This window comes from Bufo gargarizans, chromosome 2 (genome assembly GCF_014858855.1).
Source record: "Bufo gargarizans isolate SCDJY-AF-19 chromosome 2, ASM1485885v1, whole genome shotgun sequence".
In the NCBI taxonomy this organism is placed as follows: Eukaryota; Metazoa; Chordata; class Amphibia; order Anura; family Bufonidae; genus Bufo; species Bufo gargarizans.
Window position 1 is genome coordinate 319,320,151 of NC_058081.1, and position 27,135 is coordinate 319,347,285.

General features: G+C 41.0%; 1 protein-coding gene across 1 annotated transcript in view; it reads right to left on the reverse strand.

Annotated features, from left to right (window-relative positions):
* Positions 1 to 2,973: 2,973 nt before the first annotated feature.
* The window catches only part of KERA (keratocan), a 39,965-nt gene continuing 15,803 nt past the window's right edge, over positions 2,974 to 27,135 (reverse strand). The window contains exon 3 of the mRNA XM_044277214.1: positions 2,974 to 3,676. Coding sequence (XP_044133149.1) covers positions 3,507 to 3,676 — 170 coding nt within the window. The 3' untranslated portion in view covers positions 2,974 to 3,506. The remainder of the gene's footprint in view (positions 3,677 to 27,135) is intronic.

Sequence of the window (27,135 nt, forward strand, 5' to 3'; positions counted from 1 at the left end):
GTGTGACAGCAGCATTATATATTTTTAGCACAACCTGCTCTAAATTGCTAAAACTTTACAGACCCAAGAGTCCTTTTAAGGACTGTTGTGTGTGGAAGCAATATCTATTTTTAGTGCATCCTGCGCTAAATAGTGTACAATAGTTAGGCCGCTGCAGACAGCAGCATTATCTGCGCTATATCTCCTGTGTAACGTGTGGCATCCCAAAAATATCTGTGACATCCAGTGTACTTTTTCCGTAGATGGTGTCCGCTGTGGACAGTGACATTAGCTGCGCTACATCTCCTATGTAACGTGTGCGCATCCCAAAAATATCAGTGACATCCAGTGTACTTTTTCCGGAGACGGTGTCCGCTGCGGACAGTGACATTACCTGGGGTACATCTCCTGTGTAACGTTTCCAGATCCCAAATATCTGTGACATTCCCTGTAATTTTATATTATCAGCTGCTGAGATCAGCAACATTATTTGCAGTATTTCTCTTGTGTAATGTTTCCACATCCAAAATACCTGTGACATTCCCTGTAATTTTATATTAACCGCTACTGACATCAGCGACATTATCTGCAGTATTTCTCCTGTGTAACGTTTCCACATCCCAAATACCCATGACATTCCCTGTAATTTTTTATTAGCCACTGGTGACATCAGTGACATTTACTGCGGTATTTATCCTGTGTAACGTTTCCACATCCCAAATACCTGTGACAATCCCTGTAATTTTGTATTAGCCTCTGCTGACATAAGCAAGATTATCTGCGGTATATCTCCTGTGTGACGTTTCCACATCCCAAATATCTTTTTAATTTTTTTTGCGCATACACTGTATATGTGATATACTTTTAAACATATATTACATTTAAAATGAAGAAGGCGAGCCATAAGGGACAGTGAAGTGGCCGTGATGCTGATGGTGCACACATAGGCCGTGGCCCTGGGCGCCTCAAAACTGTGCCTCCTGCCAGAGCACAAGAAACACACTCATCCACGATACCTAGCTTCATGTCCCAGTTTGCAGGACAATGCTCTCAAAGTCAGACCTGTGCAACCAGGTGGTCAGTTGGATTGCAGCAGATAATGCTTCCAGTCAGTTATGCACCACCCTGTCTTCCACCAAGTCCAGTCTCAGTAGCCAAGAGTCTGGTCAACAGAATCCTCATCCTGATCCTCTTTCCTCTGACCATGGATAGTCTTGCCAAACAAGTGATTCCACACTCGGATATTCCAAGGAGCTCTTTTCAGCGCCATTCCTTCATTTGGGCCTCTCGACAAGCCCACTTGAAAAGGGACATGAGATCTTGTGCCCTGATTCCCAAACTCTTGAGCATCCACGGTCACAAGAAGATGACGGTGGGGAACGGCAATTAGTGTTTCACGAGATGGATGCTGATGATGAGACACAGTTGCCAATAAGTCAATGGCAATTAGTGTCTAAAGAGGTTGATGATGCATCCTGCCGCTAGTGAACGCGTGCCCCCGGACTGCCGCTCCATCCCCATTGACTATCATGGGGGCAGGAGAGGAGTTCCGGCGGAGGCACGGTGAGAGGCTGCTGGAATAAAACAACATGTCCAACATTTATCTACGACAGACCACGGCGAATCAATGGATGTCGAATATCTGGACTTCTCTGAAAACATTTGACACTGTATCACATAAAAGGTTAGTATATAAAATGAGAATGCTTGGACTAGGGGAAAATGTCTGTATGTGGGTAAATAACTGGCTCAGTGATAGAAAACAGAGAGTGGTTATTATATATGGACTACAGTACCCTGAAAGATTATCTGGGGAGAGCTAATAACTATGTATAAATCTATCAGGGGTCAGTACAGAGATTTATCCCATCATCTATTTACCCCAGGACTGTGACTGTGACGAGGGGACATCCTCTGTGTCTGAAGGAATGAAGGTTTATACACAAACATAGAAGAGGATTCTTTACGGTAAGAGAAGTGAGACTATGGAAATCTCTGCCTGAGGAGGCGGTGATGGTGAGTTCACTAAAAGATTTCAAGAGGGGCCTGGATGTATTTCTGGAGTGTAATAATATTACAGGCTATAGCTACTAGAGAAGGGTCGTTGATCCAGGGAGTTATTCTGATTGCCTGAATTTTTATTTATTTTTTGCATTCCTCAATTTGCAGGATAACAGTCTGGATGTACAGATGTCTTTTTTCAGCCTTATAAACTATGTTACTATGTACATGATGTAAACTGTAGTGAAGGTAATCTTCTTATATTTGTTCTGCCTTCTGATTCTTAGGTGTGTCATGTGCCTAACTCTCTGATCTCCAACTGACACAGGACAGGAAGTTAATTACTTCTCTATTCTTTACTCTGAGACTGACATTGAGGCTGCCATAGGAACATATAGAGAAACTGACTTCCTGTCCACACATAAGATACTGTGTTATTTGGAACTTCTGATTGTTGGTCACATGACATCGCTGAAAAGCAGAATGGAAGGGATAACTCACAAATACTGTCACTAGGAGGAAACATACCTTCACCACAGTTTACATCATGTACCTTTCTAACAAGTCAGATAATAAACATTTTTGTGGGAGTGTTACCTTGATAAACTAAAGTCATTTCTGTGTTCTTTCTGTTTAAAAATCTGAATTCAACCCGAATCCAAAGTGCTCTTTGGGATTGCTAGAATCCCAATTTTTGGATAAATTGGGATTGAATTTCTGAATTTTAGAGTCAATTCGCTTATCTCTATCCTTAACCATTTTTCCTAGAGCATAGCCCAAATGTTCTAATCAAATAATTTACTCTAGGAAATATCTTCATTGTAATGTATAGTTTTTTGTATACTTGCTTTTGTATAACAAAGCTTAATAAAAGAAGAGAATATAAACAAATTATTTTCTTTTACTTTAATTTTGTGCAGATTTGCATGTCAGTTGTCACCATTTACACAAACAAAACACAGAACAGAAGTGCATAAACATTAATCTATTAAATTACCGTGGTGCATGCTTTCCATATTCAGTACATCATGGTAAAACACCTAGTCAGTCAGATGTATATTGCCCTATTACTAACATCTGTATTGAGTTCCTAGCATTAATACATAATTATTGTACAGAGTCTCCTAAGGAAATATGATTTTAACAATGATAAAAATCACTAGTATACAAAGTGAGGGATACCATAATTACCATGGTTTAATCTAACACAATACCTAACATTACATAATAAAACAATAGTCTACACTCTTGGAACCTCACTGTTTATAGCATAATCTAAATAAATCTCACACCTTTTGGATATACAGTACCTGGAACATTTGGATCCAAGAAAGTTGATTTCTCGGATGATTTAGATGTTCTAATATATGATTAACCTGAAAGCAGAGCAATTAGTATACAAAAATATGTTGCCCCTCCCCATAAAATTCATACAAAAATCGCATGGTAGATTACTATGAACCTCAAATTATCTACATTAATCTAAATGAACTAACTGGTCAATTAGTTTAATGTATTGTAGATACCTAAATAACTATGGACTGAAGAAGTCTAAAGCAAATCATAATATCTAACGGTATTGGTGGCTGAATTTCATTTCCATCCAGACGTAAATAACGAAGACGGGGTCCATGTGGAAAATCTGGGTCGTGTTCATCTTTCACTACATTAGGACATATTATTGTTCCATTTATGTCTGAAAAACACAAGACAGTTTAAGAAATACATTTTTTGTTTTAAGTTGTTGCATTTTGACAATATCTGTTCAAACATTACTCTACGGTTTCTTTACCATGACCTATGGCATATACAGAAAGTCTGAGACAATATAACAATATATAAAGTAAGGGATATCTTTTAGAAAACATTTTGACAATGTCTGTAGATTATAAAAAATCATAACATACATAGCAGCTAGCAGCTATTTGGAGAATTAAGAACAAGCAACTACAGTACTGTGTAAAGGTTTTAGGCAGATGTGGTCAAAACGCTGCAATATATCATGTCCATAGTGTATTGTTTCCAGCTCGCTTATATCTCAGCACCTCGTGTGCATGGAACAAACAGGTGAGACCTCGAGGCATAAAGTTCAGCCTGCTACGATTAAGAACTGTTTGGAATCGCGTAAACAATGGTCGTAAGGTGGATGGATTGTCCTTGTCTGATTTATTGAAGCAATGAATAAAGATAAAAACGACACTTCTTGAAAGTGAGTGCTGGAACTTCCTTTTTTTCAAAACGCTGCAGTCTGAATGCTTTCAGAAATATATAAGTATTAGGTCTCATGCACACGACCGTTGTTGTGTCCCGTGTCCGTTGTTCCGTTTTCCGCGATTTTCTGCGGACCCATTGACTTTCACTGGGTCCGTGGAAAACTCGGCTAATGCACCGTTTGTCACCCGCGTCCGTGATCCGTGTTTCCAGTCCGTCAAAAAAATAAGACCTGTCCTATTTTTTTCACGGACAACGGTTCGCGGACCCATTCAAGTCAATGGGTCCGTGAAAAAACACGGAGGCACACAAGATTGTCATCCGCGTCCGTGATCCGGGTCCGTTTTTTTCCTATCATTTGCAAAGCATGTCTGGTGACCCTCCAAAAATCAAGGAAAACACACGGAAACAAAAACGGAAATGGATCACGGAACAACGGAACCCTAAGGCCTCATGCACACGACAGTATTTTTTCACGGTCCGCAAAACGGGGTTCCGTTGTTCCGTGATCCGTGTTAGTTTTTTCTTCCGTGTGTCTTCCTTGATTTTTGGAGGATTACCAGACCAGAAAAGTGAAAAAAAAATCTAAGTCAAGTTTGCCTTGAAATTGATAGGGAAAAAACGGACACGGATCACGGACGCGGATGACAATCTTGTGTGCCTCCGTGTTTTTTCACGGATCCATTGACTTGAATGGGTCCACGAACCGTTGTCCGTCAAAAAAATAGGACAGGTCATATTTTTTGGACGGACAGGAAACACGGATCATGGATGCGGATGACAAACGGTGCATTTTCTGAGTTTTCAACTGACCCATTGAAAGTCAATGGGTCCGCTGAAAATCACGAAAAAATGGAACAAAGGACAGGGATGAACACAACGGTCGTGTGCATGAGGCCTTACCCGTATTTTTTTGTCAATTTAAAAAAAATGTAAAGTGAATGAATAATAGACAAATCTAAATTAAATCAATATTTGGCGTGACCACCTTTTACCTTCAAAACAGCATCAATTGTTCTAGGTACACTTGCATATAGATTTTTGAAGGAACTCAGCAGGGATGTTGTGCAAAAAATATTTGAGAAGTAACCACAGATCTCCTGTGGCTGTAAGCTTTCTTAGATCTTTCTGTCTCGTGATCCCAGATAGACTCTATGATTTGAGATCAGCGCTCTATGAGGGCCATATCATCACTTCCGGGACTCCTTGCTCATCTTTACTCTGAAGATAGTTCTAAATTACATTGCTTACATGCTTGTGGTAATTTTTCTGCTGCAGCATAAATTTGGAGCCAATCAGACACCTCCCTGATTGATTTTTATATGATTGATACGTGTCTGTCTGCATTTCTCAACTCTGAGGACACCATGAATCTTGACCAAATCCCCAATTCTATTTGCTGAAATGCAGCCCCAAATGGAACTGCCATCATGCTTCACTGTTATCTGTAGACACTCATTATTGTACCACTCACCAGCAAACAAAAGTTCCCTCTGTTACAGCCAAATATTTCACATTTTGACTCAAGTCAAAGCTTTTGCTGGTATTTTTCTGCACCACGGTTCCTATGTCTTATTGCATAGTTGAGTCATCTGGCCTTGTTTCTATGTCAAAGGTCTGTCTTTTTCCTCGCAATACTTCCATGAAGACCACTTCTCTGAGCTGATGGCAGTGCTGAACATCTTCTGATTTTGAGAAACATAGGCAGATACTTATCCTTTATTCAATACCATTAGGGAGGCTTTTGATTAGCTCCAAATCTATTTGGCAGCAGGACAATGACCCCCAAATATAAAGTCAATATTATTAAGAACTACCTTCAATCTAAAGAAGACCAAGGAGTCATGGAAGCTATGATATGGTCCCCCACAGAGCCCTGATCTCGAAATCATCACATTTTTCTGTGATTACATTAAGAGATGGAAGGATTTGAGCAAGCATACATCCACAGAATACTTCTCCCGGCATTATATAGGCTTTGTGTTCCTTTTAGGCAGAAATTCTAATTTAAATATCTTTACCAGAAACTCAAAGGTAAGTAAATTAGCTTCCCTTTGTGAAAAAGCACTGATTAAACAGTTCAAAGCTACCACCAAGTCAAAATCTTATTATGAAAAAGCACTGATTGAACAGTTTGAGGCTACCAAAACAGGGAAATCTTATTATAAAACACACTGATTGAACAGTTTGAGGCCACCACCAGGGGAAAATCTTATTAAGAAAAAGCAACTACAATACACCTATCTATATGAATTGGTCTCTATAATAAGAAAGAGCAGCACAAGACCCTAACAAAGGCTGCTCACTCAGCTAACCAGGGCAACCTTCTCTTGAGACACTCATTTTTTTGTCCTTTTGGTAGGAAAACTGACTTGCACATCCCATTCAGAGAAGGGTAACATGGAGCGCTCTCTCCTTTTTTTTTATCAGCCTGTCATTCGGGTCATGTTTATTCTACTTATGTTTGTAGTATATTATGTATGTAAATTCATTTTAATATGTACAATACAAGTGCATCATGTTTTAAAATATGTGATGATCATCCTCAAGAATAGTGCGAATGAAACCTTATTCAGCTGAAAAGCACCATCTTATATGGCCTTGAATAAAACCATAGACATTAATTAAATTAAATGCAAACACTATTGGGAAAGTGAAAAACATTGTAAATGCCATCCTGGCCAAATGGTTTGCCAAGATATCACAGGAATCAAAAACATTCAATTTTCAGGCAAAAGACCTATGGGATTAAACATATTTGACCACTCAAAAAAAGATATAATAGATGACAGAGTAGACGTTTTAATATGACAACAGAAAGTAACACATATAAGCCAACCAACACTGAGTGAATTGCAAAAGGAGGGAAAGTACAAAGTAAGGTTTCCAAAGTGTTAAGGACAGCGATTCTTAAGTTTAAGTCTACACACTCGCGTTTTGGCTTTCAGTTTGTAAGATCCGTTCAGGGCTCTCAGAAGCGCTCCAAAACGGATCAGTTTGCATTCTGATGAATGCAAACTGATGCCATCTGATGAAACTGAGCCAAACTGATCTGTCCTGGCACACAATGTAAGTCAATGGGGACGGATCCGTTTTCACTGACACAATCTGGCACAATAGAAAACAGATCCGTCCTCCATTGACTTTCAATGGTGTTCAAGACGGATCTGTATTGGCTAAGGTAAAGATAATACAAACGGATCTGTTCAGAACGGATGCAGACAGTTGTATTATCTGAACGGATCCGTCCATGACGGATCAGCACAAAACGTGAGTGTGAATGTAGCCTAAGACAACTAATAGGTAAAGCTATTAATTAAGAAATCCTAGAAAAGTCATCAAAGAAGGTCAAAAGGACAATTATTTGAGCCTGTGATCTTTTCTCAAATCCATCCTTTTAAAATGGATACTGAGGAAATATATGGAAGACATTTGTCTGAAGAAAACTTGCTTTAATATGAGCATAAACTCTACTTGTGCCACTTTCTGGAATGCACAAATGACATTTGCCACAGCCTCTATTGTAAGGTCTTATATCAGTCTGAACTGCTTGAGGCTATTGAAACTTGAAAAAAATACACAATTACTGAGCTCAAGAATGAACATGTCCTTATACTAACTTGTTTGTATTTTTTATGGAGAACTACGTGCAGTATGTCAGCACATTAGATGGATGGGGGTTATGGAAAAACACAAATTACTACATGGCTACTACTACTTTGAACTGGGAACCAGGTCAGGGCCAGGAGCCTCTTTATGCTTTGGTTTATTGAGGGTTTCAGCTGATAGGACATATAAATTACTGAATTTAATTTATAATATGACATGAGGACTAAGGTATATTATCATATTATAAACAGCATGAACAATGTAGCAGAACATGTGATTTTAAAGTGAATGTCCTCGATAATGGTTACACAAAGATATAAAACACTGAAGAAGACAGATAGTGCCTATAAAATAATGGAGAATTATAAACTTTTCTTTGCATCAGTTCTTTTTTTTTTTTGTGGACCCATTCTAAACATTCCTATTCTTGTCTGCAAAAGGAAAAAATCTTTTTGCAGAACGACAGAATAGACAGGCAGATGAATGGATCTGCATCCAATCTGAATAAAATTAATGGGGCCTTAAATTAATGTGAATACATCGGGGCCATTTTTAGAAAGGCATCTGTGAAAAACGGCCATGAAAAATGGACCATCACTGTCATGTAACATAATAAATCTTCAATCAGAATCCTGATTGAATGATTATGTGCAGTATTTTTATCCAGCTGAAGTCACATCTTCCACCTAAATCCTAAATGAGTAAATTAGACATGCTCTAATAAGTTTGTGTAAGTTATAATTAATTTCAAACAATGTTTATGCATTGTGGTATCCATTGCAACACTTTGCTTACGTGTTAGAGAGAACATCTCCCGTTCAGCCTTGCAAGGCATGAAAGAATGGAGAGAGAAAAAATACCATATCTCAGTGTTTGAATCTAATTGCTAATTAGCAATGGGACATATCTTCTTGCCCTTGGGTGTGTTTGAAAGTGGTTTTGTTATAAACTTGTTGAAAGATTATTAAATTTAGAGAAAAAATAAAGCCCTGTAGCTTGGAGGAATGCATAGCAATAGTTAAATGGAATGTGTCACCAATTAGTTTTGTCTGATTAGGCTCCATTCACACGTCCGCAAAATGGGTCCGCATCCTTTCCGCAATTTTGCGGAAAGGGTGCGGACCCATTCATTCTCTATGGGGACGGAATGTGCTGTCCGCATCCACATTTGCGGATCCGCACTTCCGCATCCGTGCTTCCGTTTCCGCAAAAAAATAGAACATGTCCTATTCTTGTCCGCAATAGCGGACAAGAACAGGCATATTCTATTATGTCGGCAATGTGCGGTCCGCAAAATGCGGAAAGCACATTGCGGCTTTCCGTGTTTTGCGGATCCGTGTCTCCGTGTATCCGCAAAACACATTGCGGACGTGTGAATACAGCCTTACAGATCTTTTTTTTAACTTTATTTTCTAAACATGATTATGAGGGCAGCCATCTTGCCTGAACTGTTGCTAACAGCATTTAAAGATAGTCTTTACAGCAGCTACCATGGGCCATAGACTCAATGTACAGGAGAGGAGGAACTCACTGACTTCAATGGTAGAGTATTCTAGGTATGCTCATTGACCTATGCAGAGGTCAGGAGGGAGTAGTTAAGTTTATATCTGTGTTATCTATCTATCACCTATAGTATTTGTCTATCTATCTATCTGGCTTGAGAAATGCTCCACTATAGAGCCGAAACGTTGCGCTTCTTGCCTGGGTGAATAAACGCTTTTGTTCATTTTTCTATTTGAGAGTGCTGCCTATTTCCATTTTTTGGCGAGTGTCTTGTCCCTTTGGGCTTGCACCTCTTTTTGCATATGTTCTCTCTTTATCATGTGCTGACATTTTCTCCTTTTTGTATCTATCTATCTATCTATCTATCTATCTATCTATCTATCTATCTGTGATATCTATGATTCCAATCCTGCTTGTAATGATAAACATATAACTGCAGTAAAGTGATCTGTACAGACCAAGAAGTGGAGCCTATTATTATTAATATAGATATTGGTATAGAAAATTAAAAATGACCACCGGGGGGGCGGAACTAGCGCCAGACTGAGATGGATGCTTAGTTTACGGCTCTGCGAAAGTGACCGAACCTAGCACCAGCTATAATCAGCCCCAGCTAGCAAGGATGGTAAAAATCGGGAACCCCAAGCTGGGAGAACAAACTGTGACCTCCAAAGGCCAGTTCCCAAGTGGAGAAATTGATAAATTCCTTAAAAAAGCAGCCGCCATGATCGCGGCACGCGAACCAAAGATGGCGCCGGCCCAGCAAGCTAAGGCCCTGAAGCGCACTCCTGCACACTCCGAAGGGGACAGTGACTTAGAAGACCGCCAACCTAACTCGGACTTACCGCTCACCAGACGTTATCTGGACCGGGCGCTTAGCAGAGTAATGGAACCCATACTCTCTGAGATCTCGGCGTTCCGGCAAGAGGTGAGACTCGTTGGAGAACGGGTGGAAACACTCGAAACACATCAGGCCGCCTTCCTGAATCACCAATCAACGGTCTCAGCCTCACTCTGCCGATGCACAGAGCACCTTAATGAGCTCCACAATGCCCTGGAAGATCAGGAGAACAGAGGGTGCCGAAACAATTTAAGATTCAGAGGGATTCCCGAATCAATAGGGCCGGGAGAGATTACCTCCACCATCATATCCATATGCGGTTCTCTGTTAGGTCCCGACTACCCTCATGAAATCGCTATTGAACGTGCTCATAGAGCGCTACGTCCTAAACCCAAGCAGACTGAGCCTCCCCGGGACATCATCTGCAAGTTCCTGAACTTCCCTGTTAAAGCAGCCATCTTGGATGCAGCTCGCAACCATGCAGATCTCACCTATGAGGATTTCAGGCTGGAGATATACCAAGATCTGGCTCCCTCCACGCTCAAGAAGCGAAGAGCCCTAAAACCCCTGACCGACTGGCTTCGGTCTAATAACGTCATGTACCGTTGGTCATATCCATTTGGGCTTACCTTTTCTACCGCAGGCAAGCCATTTAATATCTCGTCTCATGCTGACATCACATCTACCCTTAAAGAGCTGGACATTCCCTCCATGCAAATAGAGAACTGGGAGCCATACCATGACCTAGGGGACCTGCCTGAGCTCCCCAAAGTGTTACCATTTGAAGTCCAGCGCACTCCAAAATCCTCAAGATCTAAGAAAAGAGGTCACCAGCTCACACCTAGAAGCCTCTCACAAGACCCTCAAAAGGTCTCGAATTCCAGCTCACCAGCACTGTTCACCCTTTTTTGGAAGCGACATGATGTCAGTTATCCACCGTTGCTCCTGATTTTGAAATAATATGAGTATTGATCTGTTTTCCTCCCTCTTTTATAGAAGCTAACTGCTAGACCTGTCCTTGCTTACTACTCCATGACCCTCATCATGGTGCTTTTTGGTCCACTAACTGGTCAACTGACCAACTACCCCCCTCATGTTCGAAGTGTACTTCTTGTATACTCACCTCCCTTTGTATTGCTGTTCTAATTAGTACTGTTTTTGTTTTCCCTCATGTTTTCATCCCAAGGTACTTGTCAACCTTCTCTATACATTGTGAGATACCCACCGCCCTGATTAGCATCCGGAATATGATAGCGGTACCCTTTTCCTGCACTGCACTCTCCTGGAGGACACAGCATTGGCTACAAGGTACTCCTACACACACAACCTGCAATGGCTGACCTACATATAGCCTCTTACAACGTTAAAGGCTTCCATTCCCCTTCAAAGCGAAGTCAAATCTTCTCTATTCTAAGGAAGGCTGGAGCCGATGTTGTGTTCCTCCAGGAGACCCATTTTCGATTTAATCATTACCCTAATATGCAATTCTCTCACTATTCAAATTGGTACCACTGCAGAGGAGGTACTTCAGAATCAGGGGGAGTCAGCATAGGGTTTCAAAGCAAAATCCCTTTTATGTATGTAAACCACACACTTGATCCTGACGGGAGATTTATTCTAGTGAAAGGCACCATAGGCCCACAAACTTATACCTTTATAAACCTATATGACCCCAATTCTAACCAGTCCCGCTGGTTTTCAAGTATTTTCCAGCTCATTGACTACTTTAAAGAAGGGGTAGTAGTGTTAGGAGGAGATTTGAATATTGCTCTATGTCCACAATTAGACACTTCCTCCCGGAAATCATCTCACTCCGGCAGATCCCTCCAAAATTTCTGAGATAACCTTTGGAATCTCCAACTGGTAGACGCGTGGCGATCCCTCTATCCCAATACATCCAATTTCACCTTCTACTCCTCAATGTACGGCAATTGTCACTGCCTAGACTACCTGTTTATATCTAAAGAACATTTGTATCTCTGTAAAGAAGCCTCAATAGGTTCCCTGCACCTTTCAGACCACTCCCCAATCTTCCTCACGGTCACGGCCCCAAATAGTATCCCTACATGTTTCAATTGGAGATTAAATGAATCCCTGCTAGGTTACCAACCCACGATAGAACTAGTTTCCAAACACATTACAGAATACTTTTCCTTGAATAAATGCCCTGACCTCCCCGCAAACACCCTTTGGGATGCACATAAACACTTCATCAGGGGTCAATTTATCAGCATTGGTTCATATCACAAAAAACTTAGGGAGAAAGCAATATATGAAGCCCTCAAAAATATTCAGAGGTTAGAATCACATCATAAAAAGTGTCCCTCAGATCTCCATCTACAGGAGTTATCTAGACAAAGAGCAGAACTTAAAACCCTCCTACAGGCCAAAGCAGCTAAATACTACATGAACTCCCAACACAAATACTTTGCCCACGGCGACAAAGCCACCAAATTTCTCATGAGCTTGATTAAAGGAAGAAGAGCCGCAAACCATATTCATCAATTTACATCACCTGAAGGCAAATCGTTTTTTTCTGCTCCCCAGATTGCTGCTCAATTCCACTCCTTTTATGAAAATCTTTATAACCTCCCCAACACACTGCCAGACAACCGGGCTTCCATCATCTCAACCTTTCTTGACTCCGCTAATATCCCCTCCGTCTGCCCAGACCAAAAGCTAAAACTAGAATCGCCCTTCACCCTAACCGAACTCAACAAAGCCTTGAGCCAAATGCCGAAAGGGAAAAGTCCAGGCCCGGACGGCCTCCCAGTTTCTTACTACAAAACTTTCCACAAAACCCTCCTACCTCACCTCCTTGAGGTCTGCAACTTAGCACTAAAAGGGGTGCCTCTGTCCAGAGACATGACAGCGGCCCACATTACACTCATTCCCAAAGAAGGGAAAGATCCTAAGAAATGCTCCAACTATACGCACATATCTCTCCTAAATATAGACCGCAAACTCCTAGCCAAAATGCTAGCTAACAGACTAGCCATTCTCCTCCCCCAGATTGTACACAGGGACCAGGTGGGTTTTATCTGTAATAGGGAGGGTAAAGACAACACTTCTAGAGTGATTAATGCGCTGTGTCATGCAAACCACTCCTCTACCCCCTTGCTTCTCCTCAGCACTGATGCTGAGAAAGCATTCGATAGAGTCAATTGGATGTACTTGAAGAATGCCGTGCTCCGGTGTGGTCTGCCGGGTCCCTTTGTGCAAGCCGTCTTTGCCGTCTTATGTATGATCAGGCAACAGCTCTGGTTATGGTTAATGGGATCCTATCCTCCCCATTTGCCATACAGAATGGGACGAGACAGGGCTGCCCCCTGTCCCCACTTTTATTCATTCTAGCATTGGAACCGTTTTTATCCATTATAAGGTCGGACAGGAAAATTGAAGGTCTATATTTGGGAGGCAATGAGCAGAAAATTGCAGCATTTGCAGATGATGTTCTTATGATGACAATAAACCCCTTAGTTTCACTACCTCGCATGCAATCCCACCTCAACCTTTACAGTTCCGTCTCAGACTTCAAGATTAACTCCAACAAATCCTTAGTCCTATGCTCAGGTATCCCCCTCATTACCAAATGACGTCTAATGGAGAACTAGCCTTTCAATTGGTCTTCTCCCTCCATTACCTATCTGGGCGTAAAAATTAGCCCCATAATGAATGACCTTTTCTCCCTTAATTACGTCCAACTCAAAGCCTCCATCTTTAAAACCATAGATAACCTTACTCTATCCAACCCTACATTGTCTTGGTTCGGCCGCAAAAATCTGCTTTGCTCCCTAATGATCCCACGTCTCACCTATCTGCAACAGGTTTTGCCGATCCCCATACCCAAACATTATTATGCCTCAATCAAAAAAAAACGTAGGTCCTTTATTTGGAATGGGAAAAAACCCATACTCGCACTCTCCCTTGTTGCCAAACCCAGGCAAGATGGGGGTATAGGCCTACCAAATCCAGAACTTTATGGTAAGACCATTCTCCACACTCCACACATAGCCTGGCTATGCCCCTCTCCACACTCTTCTGCAGTAGAAATGGAACTAGAAATACTAAATACGCCAGTTAGAGCACTCCTCCTAGGGCACCAAAACGTTTTAGCCGAACCCTTATCCCACTACCCGATTGTTAAAGCAACTTTAGGAGCATGGAAATGGTTGTCCTCCTCTCACTGTGCCATTCCTTTTCCCTCCCCACTCCTTTCGGTAAAAGATGTAATTGACACAGCCCCCACGGCCCTAAGAATGGCTACGTCGCAAGACCTCAACTCTTCATCATTAGGGATAGTGTCACTGCTAAACCATACTGGAAACAAACTTGATTTAGTCACTATGAATGCCTTATTGGGCCCTCGCCCACGCGGTATCTTCACAGTCTCATACCTCAGAGCTTCTATAAACCAACACATCCATAGGGGTGACCTACAATGTCCCCTAGTGTGGTTTGAATCTGTGATTTCCCTTCCCACAACCCCAAGGAAACTTATATCACAAATTTATAGCACGCTTCGCTCTCCGCCCATATTAGCTAGGCCTGCCTTCATAAAACAGTGGGAAATAGACCTGAACATCACCATCCTCTTTACATCTCTCCATAAAATTCTTGAATACCCCCACAGGGCCTCCTGCTGTGTCCGAATCCAGGAGAATGGGTACAAAATTCTTACCAGATGGCACAACACGCCAGATAAATATGCACTTTTCTCTCAAACTGCTTCGGACTGGTCTGAAATCTTCTCTCTGGCAAACAAAATCTGTCACACTTCCTTTCAGCCATCTCCTCAACTGGCTTTATTGTCCCTCAATCAAGATAAAGACCACCCACACACACCCTTCATCTTCCTGCAATTGCAGATAGCCGCTCGCCTGGTACTTCCCAGACATTGGAGGCAAAGTCAAACCACTTCCATAGAACAATGGTTACAAAAAGTTGACCAAATACATAGGTTCGAGGTATTATCCTCATGGGAAAATCGTATACATGTCACATTTATCAAAAAATGGCTCCCCTGGTCAACCTATAGAATCCCCCAAAACTAAAACATCCCCAGTCCCCAAGCTCTATGAGTTAGCCAGTAGACAATAACAGTTCAACCCTCTAATCTACTAAGGTTTTAAATTTAGGCCCCCAGGGTCCATCTACTCATTACAGATCAGAGGTGTGCCCCTCACTTTATCATCTGCTAGCATACTCTCCTACCACTCAGCTAAACCAGCAGCGTAATGATCACCTAATGACTCCGCAACTCATCCCTCCAACATCTGTAGTTCGGAATACTTTAAACAATTTTTTTTTCCCTCCTGATTGCCCATCCTTACTTTGCTCATTGACTTCTGTCTATATTTTATTGTAAGTCACAATGTATTCAACTGCACATTGATTTGGTCTGCGAGCCTTTACCTTGGTATCCTGTTACCCTTTGTTCTTTATTGAAAAATCAATAAAAATATAAATAAAAAAATAAAATAAAAAAATGACCACCAAAACGTTTAAAAAAACATATTTAACATAAAAACATGGCCAGTGTGATGACATCATGATGCACCGTGCAAGATTTTGCACAGGATCTTCAATCAAGATGGCCGCAGCACCCTCTTTACGCATCTGAACAGTTGAAAGACATGGGGGGAGGCGTAATCGCCGTTCCCCTATCATTGTGCCTGCTACTTACAAAGATATGTACTTTGTGATGAAGTAATTTGTAACGGGAAGAACATTATGTCTGCACTGTTTCAGAGACGGCTGTCTTCAATCTGGTTGTGACCCGAAACAAGGAAAATGTACATGCACTTCCGCCACTCTAACTGTTCAAAATGCACCCTCCTTTAGCTGCAAAGGCAGAATGGTGTTCCCCTACATTGCCTCATTTGCAACACTTCCACACATTGGAACTCCATGCTCCACATGTTGGACCTAAGTTATGAACAAAAGAAACCCTTGACTGATTTCTTGATGATGAAGACGGACAGGACTAGTCCCCGATGTAACTTTGACTTTAGCCAGTGGCAGCTCAGGCACGACACCTGTTAGCTGAGGCCCTTTGAAGAGGCCACTTTATTTGTTAGTCGCTGGGACTATGGGATGAATGATGTCAATTCCACTCTTTCATGTCAAGGAGGGGATGCTGATAAAACTGACTTGCGAGGGGACAGGAGAGAGGGGACAGGAGATGTGGTGCCAACATCTCATGGTCACCTGAGCCCTGTGGAGGCTGAACTGGCACAAGAGGAGGAAGAGGAGGAATTCTACACGGAACTAGGTGGTTTATATACCCAAGCGACAGGCGAGGAGAAGGGGGAGCATGAGAAGCTAGAGGGCGATCTGATAGACCATTCTCCAGGTCAGAATTAACCCCTTCCCTCCAGCCCTAGTGTTAAAGGCATACTTGGAAAACATTACATAGAGCGCTACAAAACATACAGGGTAATACAGAATCACATACATGTACCTATTACATCCATTGATGTCTCCTCTGATGTAGATGTTCTCTTTTCCTTATATTCTCCATTCAGAGAAGGCAACCATGATGATTTCTTTCAGCCATCTTTTCTCTATGCAGAGTTTAGCACACAGACATCGTAGTTTCTTACTTTTCCATCCTCCTCCCCACCTTCTGAAAACCCTACCCTGCAACCCTAATACTTTGTCCACTGTGCTCCCCAATACTATACTGCAGAAACAGTCCCCTGAAGATACTAGAACCACACAGATAGCCCCCCTTTCAATAATTACTGGCACACAGCACCCTTAAAAATAACTGAGCCCAGCAAATACTTCCCCTAATACTGTGACGGGGGCCCTGTTACAGTCCTCCCAAAAGTCCCACCAATAGTAATAATTCTCTGACAGAATTCACTAGGTGGTAACATTGCCCCATCAATAATAATGTCCTTAATTCTGCCCCAAAAGTAATAATGCCCCGTAGTGCCCATACTAGTAATCGTGTTCTCCGTAGTCCCCCAGTAGTAACAAAGCCCAACATAATGCCCCCCAGTAGTAATAACTCCCCCTTATAACATGTGCCAGTGCAAAAATGATCCCTTATAATGTGTGCCAGTCCAAAAAATACTCCCTTTTAATGCCCCTAGTAGAACGAATGTCCCCATAGTGGCTCCCTTATAATATGTGCCAGTAAAAAAATGCTCCCTTATAATGTGTGCCAGTACATAAAGGGCCCCTTTACGTGTGCCATTACAAAAAATTCTCCTTTATAACACGTGCCAGTCCAAAACAATTACCCCCTTTTAGTTACCCCCAGTAGAATGAATGACCCAATAGTGGCTCCCTTATAATGTGTGCCAGTACAAAAATTCCCCGTTTTAGAGTCCCCAATGTCCTCATAGTTCTTCCCCCAGGTTCAAAATAATGACCACCACCCATTGTAGCCGAACAGCATGCTACCAAATAAAAATAATACACCCAAATACTTATTGTACCTCTATTCTGCTGTCAGCAATGTGGTGCAGGTCACAGACCTCTTCCGGGCTGTGTCCTGAGCTGTATGCAGCCCAGCCTCTGATAACACCGGCCTCTAATACTAGTGATGAGCAGGAGGTGCCATATTCGATTTCGCGATATTTTGCAAATATTCGATTGAATATTCGTATTATATTTGTCGAAATCAAATATTCGTAATTATTTCATTTATCGCGAATAATATGCAATTAAATTAATTGTGCGTTTTTTTTTAGTTTTTTTTCCCTGTATAAGGCAACGTTCCTATGACTATGGCTAGGCTAATATGTGTATTTTACGAATATTCTTAACATTACTCTAACTTCGTCTTTTAGAATATTCGTAATATTCTAAAAGACGAAGTTAGAGCAATAGTAAGAATATTCGTAAAATACACATATAGATTGTAATTTAGCTAATATAGTGCTATAATCTTTTTTTTTTTTTTGTCAAAGTTCTTTTTGCCTCTTCTGAACTTCAGTTTTGGAAAATATATACACTATTAAAAAAATTAGTATAGCACTATATTAGCTAAATTGCAGTCTATATGTGTATTTTACGAATTTTTGTAATATTGGCTCTAACTTCGTCTTTTAGAATATTCGTAATATTCGAAAAGACGAAGTTAGAGCAATATTACGAATATTCGTAAAATACACATATAGATTGTAATTTAGCTAATATAGTGCTATAATCTTTTTTTTTTTTAGTAATTTTTTTTTTGCCTCTTCTGAACCTCAGTTTTGGAAAATATATACACTATTAAAAAAATTACTATAGCACTATATTAGCTAAATTGCAGTCTATATGTGTATTTTACGAATTTTCGTAATATTGGCTCTAACTTCGTCTTTTAGAATATTCGTAATATTCGAAAAGACGAAGTTAGAGCAATATTACGAATATTCGTAAAATACACATATAGATTGTAATTTAGCTAATATAGTGCTATAATCTTTTTTTTTTTTAGTAATTTTTTTTTTGCCTCTTCTGAACCTCTGTTTTGGAAAATATATACACTATTAAAAAAATTACTATAGCACTATATTAGCTAAATTGCAGTCTATATGTGTATTTTACGAATTTTCGTAATATTGGCTCTAACTTCGTCTTTTAGAATATTCGTAATATTCGAAAAGACGAAGTTAGAGCAATATTACGAATATTCGTAAAATACACATATAGATTGAAATTTAGCTAATATAGTGCTATAATCTTTATTTTTTTTGTCAATTTTTTTTTGCCTCTTCTGAACTTCAGTTTTGGAAAATATATACACTATTAAAAAAATTACTGTAGCACTATATTAGCTAAATTGCAGTCTATATGTGTATTTTACGAATTTTCGTAATATTGCTCTAACTTCGTCTTTTAGAATATTACGAATATTCTAAAAGAAGAAGTTAGAGCAATATTAAGAATATTCGTAAAATACACATATAGGGCCAGATTTATCATTACTCTGACAGCTCACTCCACTTTCACATATGGCTAAAGTCAGTTTTAGCCAAGTCAGATTTATGAACGGTCCTTTAAGACTGTAATAAATGTGGTTTGACGGTAGCAGTTTATCAGTCAGTAAGCAGCTTTACAAAAGTCGCACATCTTTACGAAAAAGTCGCACGTCTTTACGAAAAAGTCGCATGTTCTATTAAAAAGTCTCATAAGATAAGCATGGTCCTCACTGGAGTGAAATTGCGCATTTTTTTGCGACTTTTTAAATAGTCGCAATAGTAAATCTGTCTAGAGATTAATTTACATAAGAAAACACGCCCACTTTCAGAAAACTGGCGAGCATAGTGGAGAGCAGAAAAAAGTCGCAAATTTTTGCCCAGTTTTAGTGATTGCGCAAAGATTTGCGACTTTTTCACTCCATTATTCTGACTTGAGCTAATGATAAATCTGGCCCATAGACTGTAATTTACTGTATGTGTACTGTTATTCCACTTTGACATACTGCTAGCCGACAAGTGTCCCCGTAACCATGGGAACGCCTGTGCGTTAGAATATACCATCGGATCTGAGCTTTCACGATCTCAGGGAAAACTCACATCCTATGGTATTTTCTAACCCACAAGCGTTCCCATGGTGACGGGGATGCTTGTCGGGGAGGAGTATGCGAACAACTGTACATATAGGAAAAAAATAATGCCAAAATTCTAAATAACGAATATATTCACTATATTGCTATGTATTCTTTTTTTTTAGAATATGGGTCATTTTATTTTCCATATGAAAACATGATTCCCCCCTGCTTAAGTTGCTTGTGGGTCAATGGCTTATTGACCCACAAGCAAGAAGCAGGGAGAAATCATATTTTCAGATGAAAAAAAAAAAACGAATATTCGATTTCGCAAATATATAGAACTATATTCTAAATATTCGCGAAATCTCGAAGTTACGATATTCGAGAAAAAAATTCTCAAATCGAATATTCGCTTTCAACACTATCTAATAGTAGGAGTAAAGCCTATTAGAGGGAGTGTCGGGGCAGGGATACATCACACCCATGCCCTGCTGTAGCATTCAATTATATTGCTGTTCTGAGAACAGCAATACAGTTGAATATGCAAAGATGATCGCTTCCACAATGGAACCATTCATTGCCCATGGTCCTTCTGCTGCCCCCCACTTATCCCTGTTTGGCGCTGCCTGAGGCAATCGCCTCACCTCTCCTCATTGGCGGTACACCCCTGCCCACCTTCTGCTTAACATATATGTGCAGGGCTGGTGCAGATTTTTGGAGAAGTAATGATGGCTTGGGACTCTCCACCTTGGCTCTGCACAAGCCATCAGTTCTCTGAAATGGGCAGAGTCAAACACATGGAAAGGACTGTTGCACCAGCAACTAGGCTTCTGTGCCATTGGATTGGAGCGCACGCATACTATTGTCTTTTTGCAATCATCTCTGTGATTGAATGCTGGTGAAATGCATGATGAGGAAGAGCATCAGGATCAGTAGATGATGTGAAGGAAATATAGCTCCCTTCTGCTGAGGTGGTGGAATCTCGACAGCTGAATCTAAGTAGCAGATGCCACACATGCACCCTCCTGGCTCAGCTGCACGCTGCCACCCTGCCACTGTTTTGTGTGCAGCTGCCATCCTCACCCACTGATGATGATGATGATGCCCCCTCTTCATCTGGCTCCCACATGTGATTGGTTACATCATCATCCACTACTGTCTGCTCCTCACTTATATCATCCTCACCAGTCTCATAACCGCATCCCTGACCTCTCCCAGTGCCTGTTACCAAGCGACTCTCATTGTTGCTACGTGCAAAGAAGAAGTGGTGGATCTCTCCTCCAAATCTGGACTGGGTAGTAGCTACTGACTGTCCTTAATAAGCTTGTCCTTGCTGAAAAGCACATCAGAGCCAGTAGCATACAATACCTTCCAAGCAAAAGGAGCAGAAAAAAAAGAGGTAGGTTCAGGACAGATGACGGCACAGAGCTCGTTCCTGGGCCATGCCAACTAAGATTGGTGTCAGAGGAACCCACCGACTCCTGACTGTGGGTGTCTGATCTCAGTTGAGATGATGTTGAAGACCAAGTAAACCATTTACGGACAGCTGGATTGCTTGTCAAAGCATGACCACTGGATGATAGTGACAGCTGTGGCCTGTTGCTATGGCTGCTGCTACCACTTCCCTTCTGATGCTGCTACTTCTGATGGCCTTGACACCTGTTTGTTGGACATACTGTACTGTATCAGTAACTGTATATGTAAAATAAGTTAATATTGACACCCCGATAACAGTAGTATTAGACAGCTTTTTCACCCCAACTAGAGAATCAAACCTAATGGGATTGCTTATATAAGAAACAAGAGGGGCACCTCAATAACAGTAAAAATAGACAGCATATTCACCCCAATTTGAGAATCAAGGCCTAATGAAATTGTTTATCTTTTTAACATGGTGGATACCTCGATAACTGTTAACTTATATAGCTTTTTCACCCCAATTTGAGAATCCAGGCCTAATGGAATTGCTTATCTATTTAACAAAGTAGGCATCCCATAAATAGTTAAATTACACTACATTTACCACAAGTTGATATTCAAGACCTAATAGAATTACTATAAAACATAAGGGAATGCCCAAATAGCAGTTAAATTACATTACTTATTCACCCCAATACTAGAATCAAGGCCTAATGGAATTGCTATTGGATCTTTGTATCTACTAAACAAGGAATATACCCCAATAACAGTAAAATTACACAGCTTATTCACCACAGTTTTAGAAAAAATTGCTTATCTATTAAACAAGGTGGGCACCCAAATAATGGTTAGATTAAACAAGCTTATTCACCCCAATATAAGAATCAAGGCATAATAGAATTGTGTATCTATTAAACAAGCGGGGCGCCCCAATAGCAGTAAAATTACGCAGCTTATTTACCCCAATTTGAGAATAAAGGTGTAATAGAATTGCTTATCTATTACACAAGGTGGGCACCCCAATAACAGTTAAATTAGACAGCGTTTTCACCCCAATTCGAGAAGCATGGAGTAACAGAATTTTATCTATTAATGCAAACTGAGCTGTCTCCAGTAAATTCTTTCAGCTCCTGATTACATATCCTGCACTGTTCCTGCAGTCTACTTATGCTCCCCTTACAGTGTGTAAAAACCCTCCCTATGATCTCCCTACACTGTTCCTACACTGTTCCTGCAGTCTCCTTAGCCAATATTCTACAATTAAAGCTTTATTAAACACTGTCCCTAGCTCTTGTCATGTCTCTCCCTATGCTCAGTTTACTGTAAAATGGCTGAGGTCAGGCGGGATTAGGATTTTTATAGGGCTGTGACATCACAGGGGTTGTCTAGCTACTCATTGGCTGTCTGCACTGCAATATGGGCGATCTCTTGTTCCTGGACTTCTTGTTTTCACTTTGTAACACGTCAGTGCCATTATAGGAAAAAAGCGATTTGTTACCACGAAGTGGCAGGAAATTCGGATTCGTTGTGAATCAAATTTTTCCTTCAGATCGAATTCCACTTTGGATGCTTTGATTTGCTCAACACTAGTAGCCATGGGCATTGTGATAGGGGCACTGGTAGCCATGGCAACAGAGGCACTTGAGGCAAAGAGGAGGGAATCAGGAGGGTAGCCAAGGAGCCCACAATGATATATCACAATGTGATAAAAGTGGTAGAGAGGGTGAAGACTAAAATTATGATTGTGTGTTGGACAGGACCTAAGCGGTGGAGTAGGGTGCTCAGTAGCAGGTGACATCAGAGGAGAAGGATGGTTGAGGCAATAAAAAGTGGTTGCAGCTTAGAGCCAAAATTTCAACAAAACAACAAAAAATTTACAGGATTAGATTTGCTTTTATTGTGGTTGGCTTAGGCAGTGGTGGTACTGGTGCTGATACTGTGGACATAGGCTCAAAAAGTGCCAGAACTAGGCTTTTGCTGCTGTAGATTCGTGTAAATACCTCCCTTCTGGCAGTCAAAAACACTAATATGTGCAAGATCTGCTGGATTAAAATAAACCATGGCCGTTGAAGCACAATCATAGGCACTAGAGCTCTCTTGTAGCACATGAAGCAACATCACCATATCTAGTGGGAAAATAAAACTGACTACAAGCAATCAGAACTATCCTTCTCCCAGTCTCCTTTGTAGCTGCAAGCCACCTCTATATTCAGTACAGGGTGCTTGTCATTGTCATCAGTTATCTCTTCTCCCACACAGACTACTCCTCCTGCTACTCTACTCTGTTGACAACCATCAATAATGGAATGTGTAGCCATTAAATAACTCTTTGCGCCCAGCAATCTGGGGAACAATAGGGAACTAATGTGAGCCACTGAGCCTCACTTGAAGCTACCTAGCCACCATTATTTCAAAATATACCTCTTTGCAATCATCACTGTGCAGTAAGGTGCATGCAACTGTGGACACCTGGAGCAAGGCTAAATTGCTGTATTACCAGAATACACTGGGTTTGCAGTTCGATGAAAGCTTGCCGCAGCTTTCATCGAACATATGCCTTCTGCCTAGGTGTCTGAACAGGAGACCCCTTTTTACCCCTCACTGAGTCATCCCCTCTGACTTTCTCTGCTACCACAAGTAGCAAAAGCCATATCAGCTAATGTAGTCCCATGATCATAATTGTATGTGCTGCTCTGGGCTGATGCAAACAGAGATGGGTCGCCTGAACAACCAGGTTCAGTCCTACCTGGACTGTGACCTTTCTTCAGCACATATCGTGTTCCTTGACTTTAGTCAAAATAATTAATTAGCCATGGATGCATGAGGATTTTAACACACTTCTGGCTGAGGAAATTGAATAGATCCACCATTGCTAATGGCGGCTATTTATCATGCCACTGCTACTGTCTGCCTACCTACCAAAAGTTTCTGTACTTTATGACCCGTACTACTACCAGTGCTGTTGCAGCTTCTACTCCCCATACACAGTCAGCCACTACTACCCAAAAACAGACACACAAACATGTATTGCCTTTTCTGTTCCATGCTGTGTTGCTACTGCTGCTATTTCTGCCATATGTCACTATTACCTCTGCACACCTTAACCATTCCACATCCACAAAGTACGCTTCTGCTCCCAAATAAAAGAGATAATTTTTCCAGGCTTGTTCAGAACAAGCTTCTGTAGCTTATGACATTAACACTTGTATGCATATAAACAAGGGCAGACATCTGCCTCCATTAGGGCATAATGTTTGGATGCGTGTTCAGAACATGCAATTTCTTCTGGCACTACTGCGTGTGCATAAATATGGGTAAGCATCTACTCCTGTTAAGGCATACTTTTAAAATGTTTGTTGAGAACACTTCTTTTTCCAGATTAAACTGTGTGTGTTTAAATACTAGCTGCCCCCAAAAAGGTGCAATTTTAGGAATGTGTTTACATTTTAAAAAGCATAACAAATGTTGTTCCTTTCAAAGTTATACTGTAGAGGATGTTGTTCGATGTATATTAGGTGTCAACCAACATTCCCATTCCTTCAGGATCCAACTTGGTCCTGGCAGACTTCCACCTATCACAAAGTGATGGTACATCATACCAATATCAGACAATATTCTGTTATTTGATAAATAAGGTTTTCTATCATCTCTATTACAGAATGATATCTGATCCTGATTCTTAGCAGCCCAGTAAGTTGAATAAGTAAATGAGGTGAAGTACTCACATGACTGGTATGCTTAAACAGTTTACTGGATAAAAAAGACTTTATCACAGCTGTGACTGCTAAGTATGTCTAAATTTACAAAACCTACTCTTAAACAGTGATGGCCAGTTCGCATTGTTCGCCAGCGAACACATGCGGGCTGCCATCTTTTTTCACAAGTCCGGCTAGGCACAGGTAAGCCCTTACCTGTGCCTGTGCTCGAGCCGGTCTGAAAACAAGTGCAGTCAGCGGGAGCAGGCAGTTCTGAGAACAGCCACAGGGGGCCTTCATTGGCCTGTTCTTGGAACTGCCTGCTCCCGGTGACCGCATTTGTTTTCAGACCGGCTCCCGTCACAGGCACAGGTAAGGGCTTACCTGTGCCTCGCCGGACTTGTGAAAAAATATGGCAGCCCGCATATGTTCACGGGCGAACAATGCGAACTGGCCATCACTGATCTTAAAGAGGTTGTCCGGGTTCAGAACTGAACTTGGACATACCCACATTATCATCCAGGCAGCCCCCCTAATATGAGCATCTGAGCATTTCAGTTTTAAGTGGGCTTCTGAATAAGTGGAGTTTAAAGAACCGAAGTACTGGTGCTGAGTGTGATTTTGTGGGGGTGATTGCAAATAGTTGCATATATGTATTATATAGAAAAGGTCCTCGTGAGTTTAGTGCTTGCGTTTAGGTACTAACATTGTTTAAACCTATTCTCATTTTTTTTTTATTTCTCTGCTTTTAAAACAGAAAGTGATACCTAATAAAATATTTATTACTTAACATCCCCCATGTGTCTACTTTATGTTGGCATGATTTTGTAAATGTCATTTTATTTTTTAGGACGTTAGAAGGCTTAGAATTTTGGAAGCAATTCTTAAAAATTTTAACAAAATTTCCAAAACCCCCTTTTTAAGGACCAGTTTAGGTCTGAAGTCACTTTGTGGGGCTTACATAGTGGAAACTGTGACGGACTGCTTGGCACCCGACTGGGTGCCTACACCAATCGATGCTTCCTAGTGCTCACCGAGCACTTCCAAGCACTCCACCGGACACCATCAACACTGTAGTCCCCACTTCCAGCATTACAGCTTGGCTGGGCCCAAGACCAGGATCCAGCTTAAAGTGGGTAGAACCATGTTGTAATCCCAGGGGAGTATAATGCCAATAGCAATCCCCAGAGTAAATATAGCTGTTCCCCCCACACATGAGATGAGACTATATGTTGAGGGTGAAACAAATCAATAACTCTCTTTATTGAAGACCAACAAGAAGTCCAACAAAACAACTCGATCAAACATGAACAGACTACCCTCCTCAGTGTCTTAATGAAAGAATAGTGAGAGAGGAGACACATGTTATGGGATTATCTCCTGAGTGTATCATAGGGTGATCTATGCCTCTACATCGGAGTCGGCTAGTCCTAGACGCAGCTATCTTAATACCATCACTAACACAATAGAACAAAGGGACAAATAAACTAGAACACATTCATTGGGAGTCTCAGTGCAGAGTTAACCCTTTTTGTGTTGCGGGATTAACACTCTGCACCTTTAATGGGCAATAGGAAAGATGTGGCCTATAACTCCACACATAAATCATGGTTAATAGTTCCTTGTAACCCCAGGAGGTCTGAGGGGGGATTCCATAGTTCTAGGTCCATTGTCTGTAGGAAGAAGGCTAGTCCTCAGGCTTCTCCACCAGCCCCATTGACGGTTCAGTCCGTCACAGAAACCCCCCATAAATGACCTCTTTGTAGAAACTAGACCCCCTCAAGTTACTCAAAACTTATTTTCAAACTTTGTTAACCCTTTAGGTGTTCTACAAGAATTAAAGGAAATTGAGATGACATTTCTAAATTTCAATTTATTGGCAGATTTTCCATTTTAATCCATTTTTTTCTTTAACACATCGAGGGTTAACAGCCAAACAAAACTCAATATTTATTACCCTGATTCTGCGGTTTGCAGAAACACCCCACATATCGTCGTAAACTGATGTAAGGGCACACGGCAGGGCGCAGAAGAAAAGGAGCGCCGTATAGTTTTTGGAAGGTAGATTTTGCTGAACTGGTTTTTAGATGCCATGTCCCATTTGAAGCCCCCCTGATGCACCCTTACAGTAGAAACTCCCAAAAAGTGACCCCATTTTGGAAAATAGGGGATAAGGTGCCAGTTTTATTGGTACTATTTTGGGGTAAATATGATTTTTAATTGCTCTATATTATGTTTTTTGTGAAGGAAGTTAACCAAAAAATGGCACCCTTTTTATTTTTTTACTTTTATAGCATTCATCTGACAGGGTAGATCATGCGCAATTTTTATAGAGCAGGTTGTTACGGATGCAATGATATCAAATATGTCTACTTTGTTTG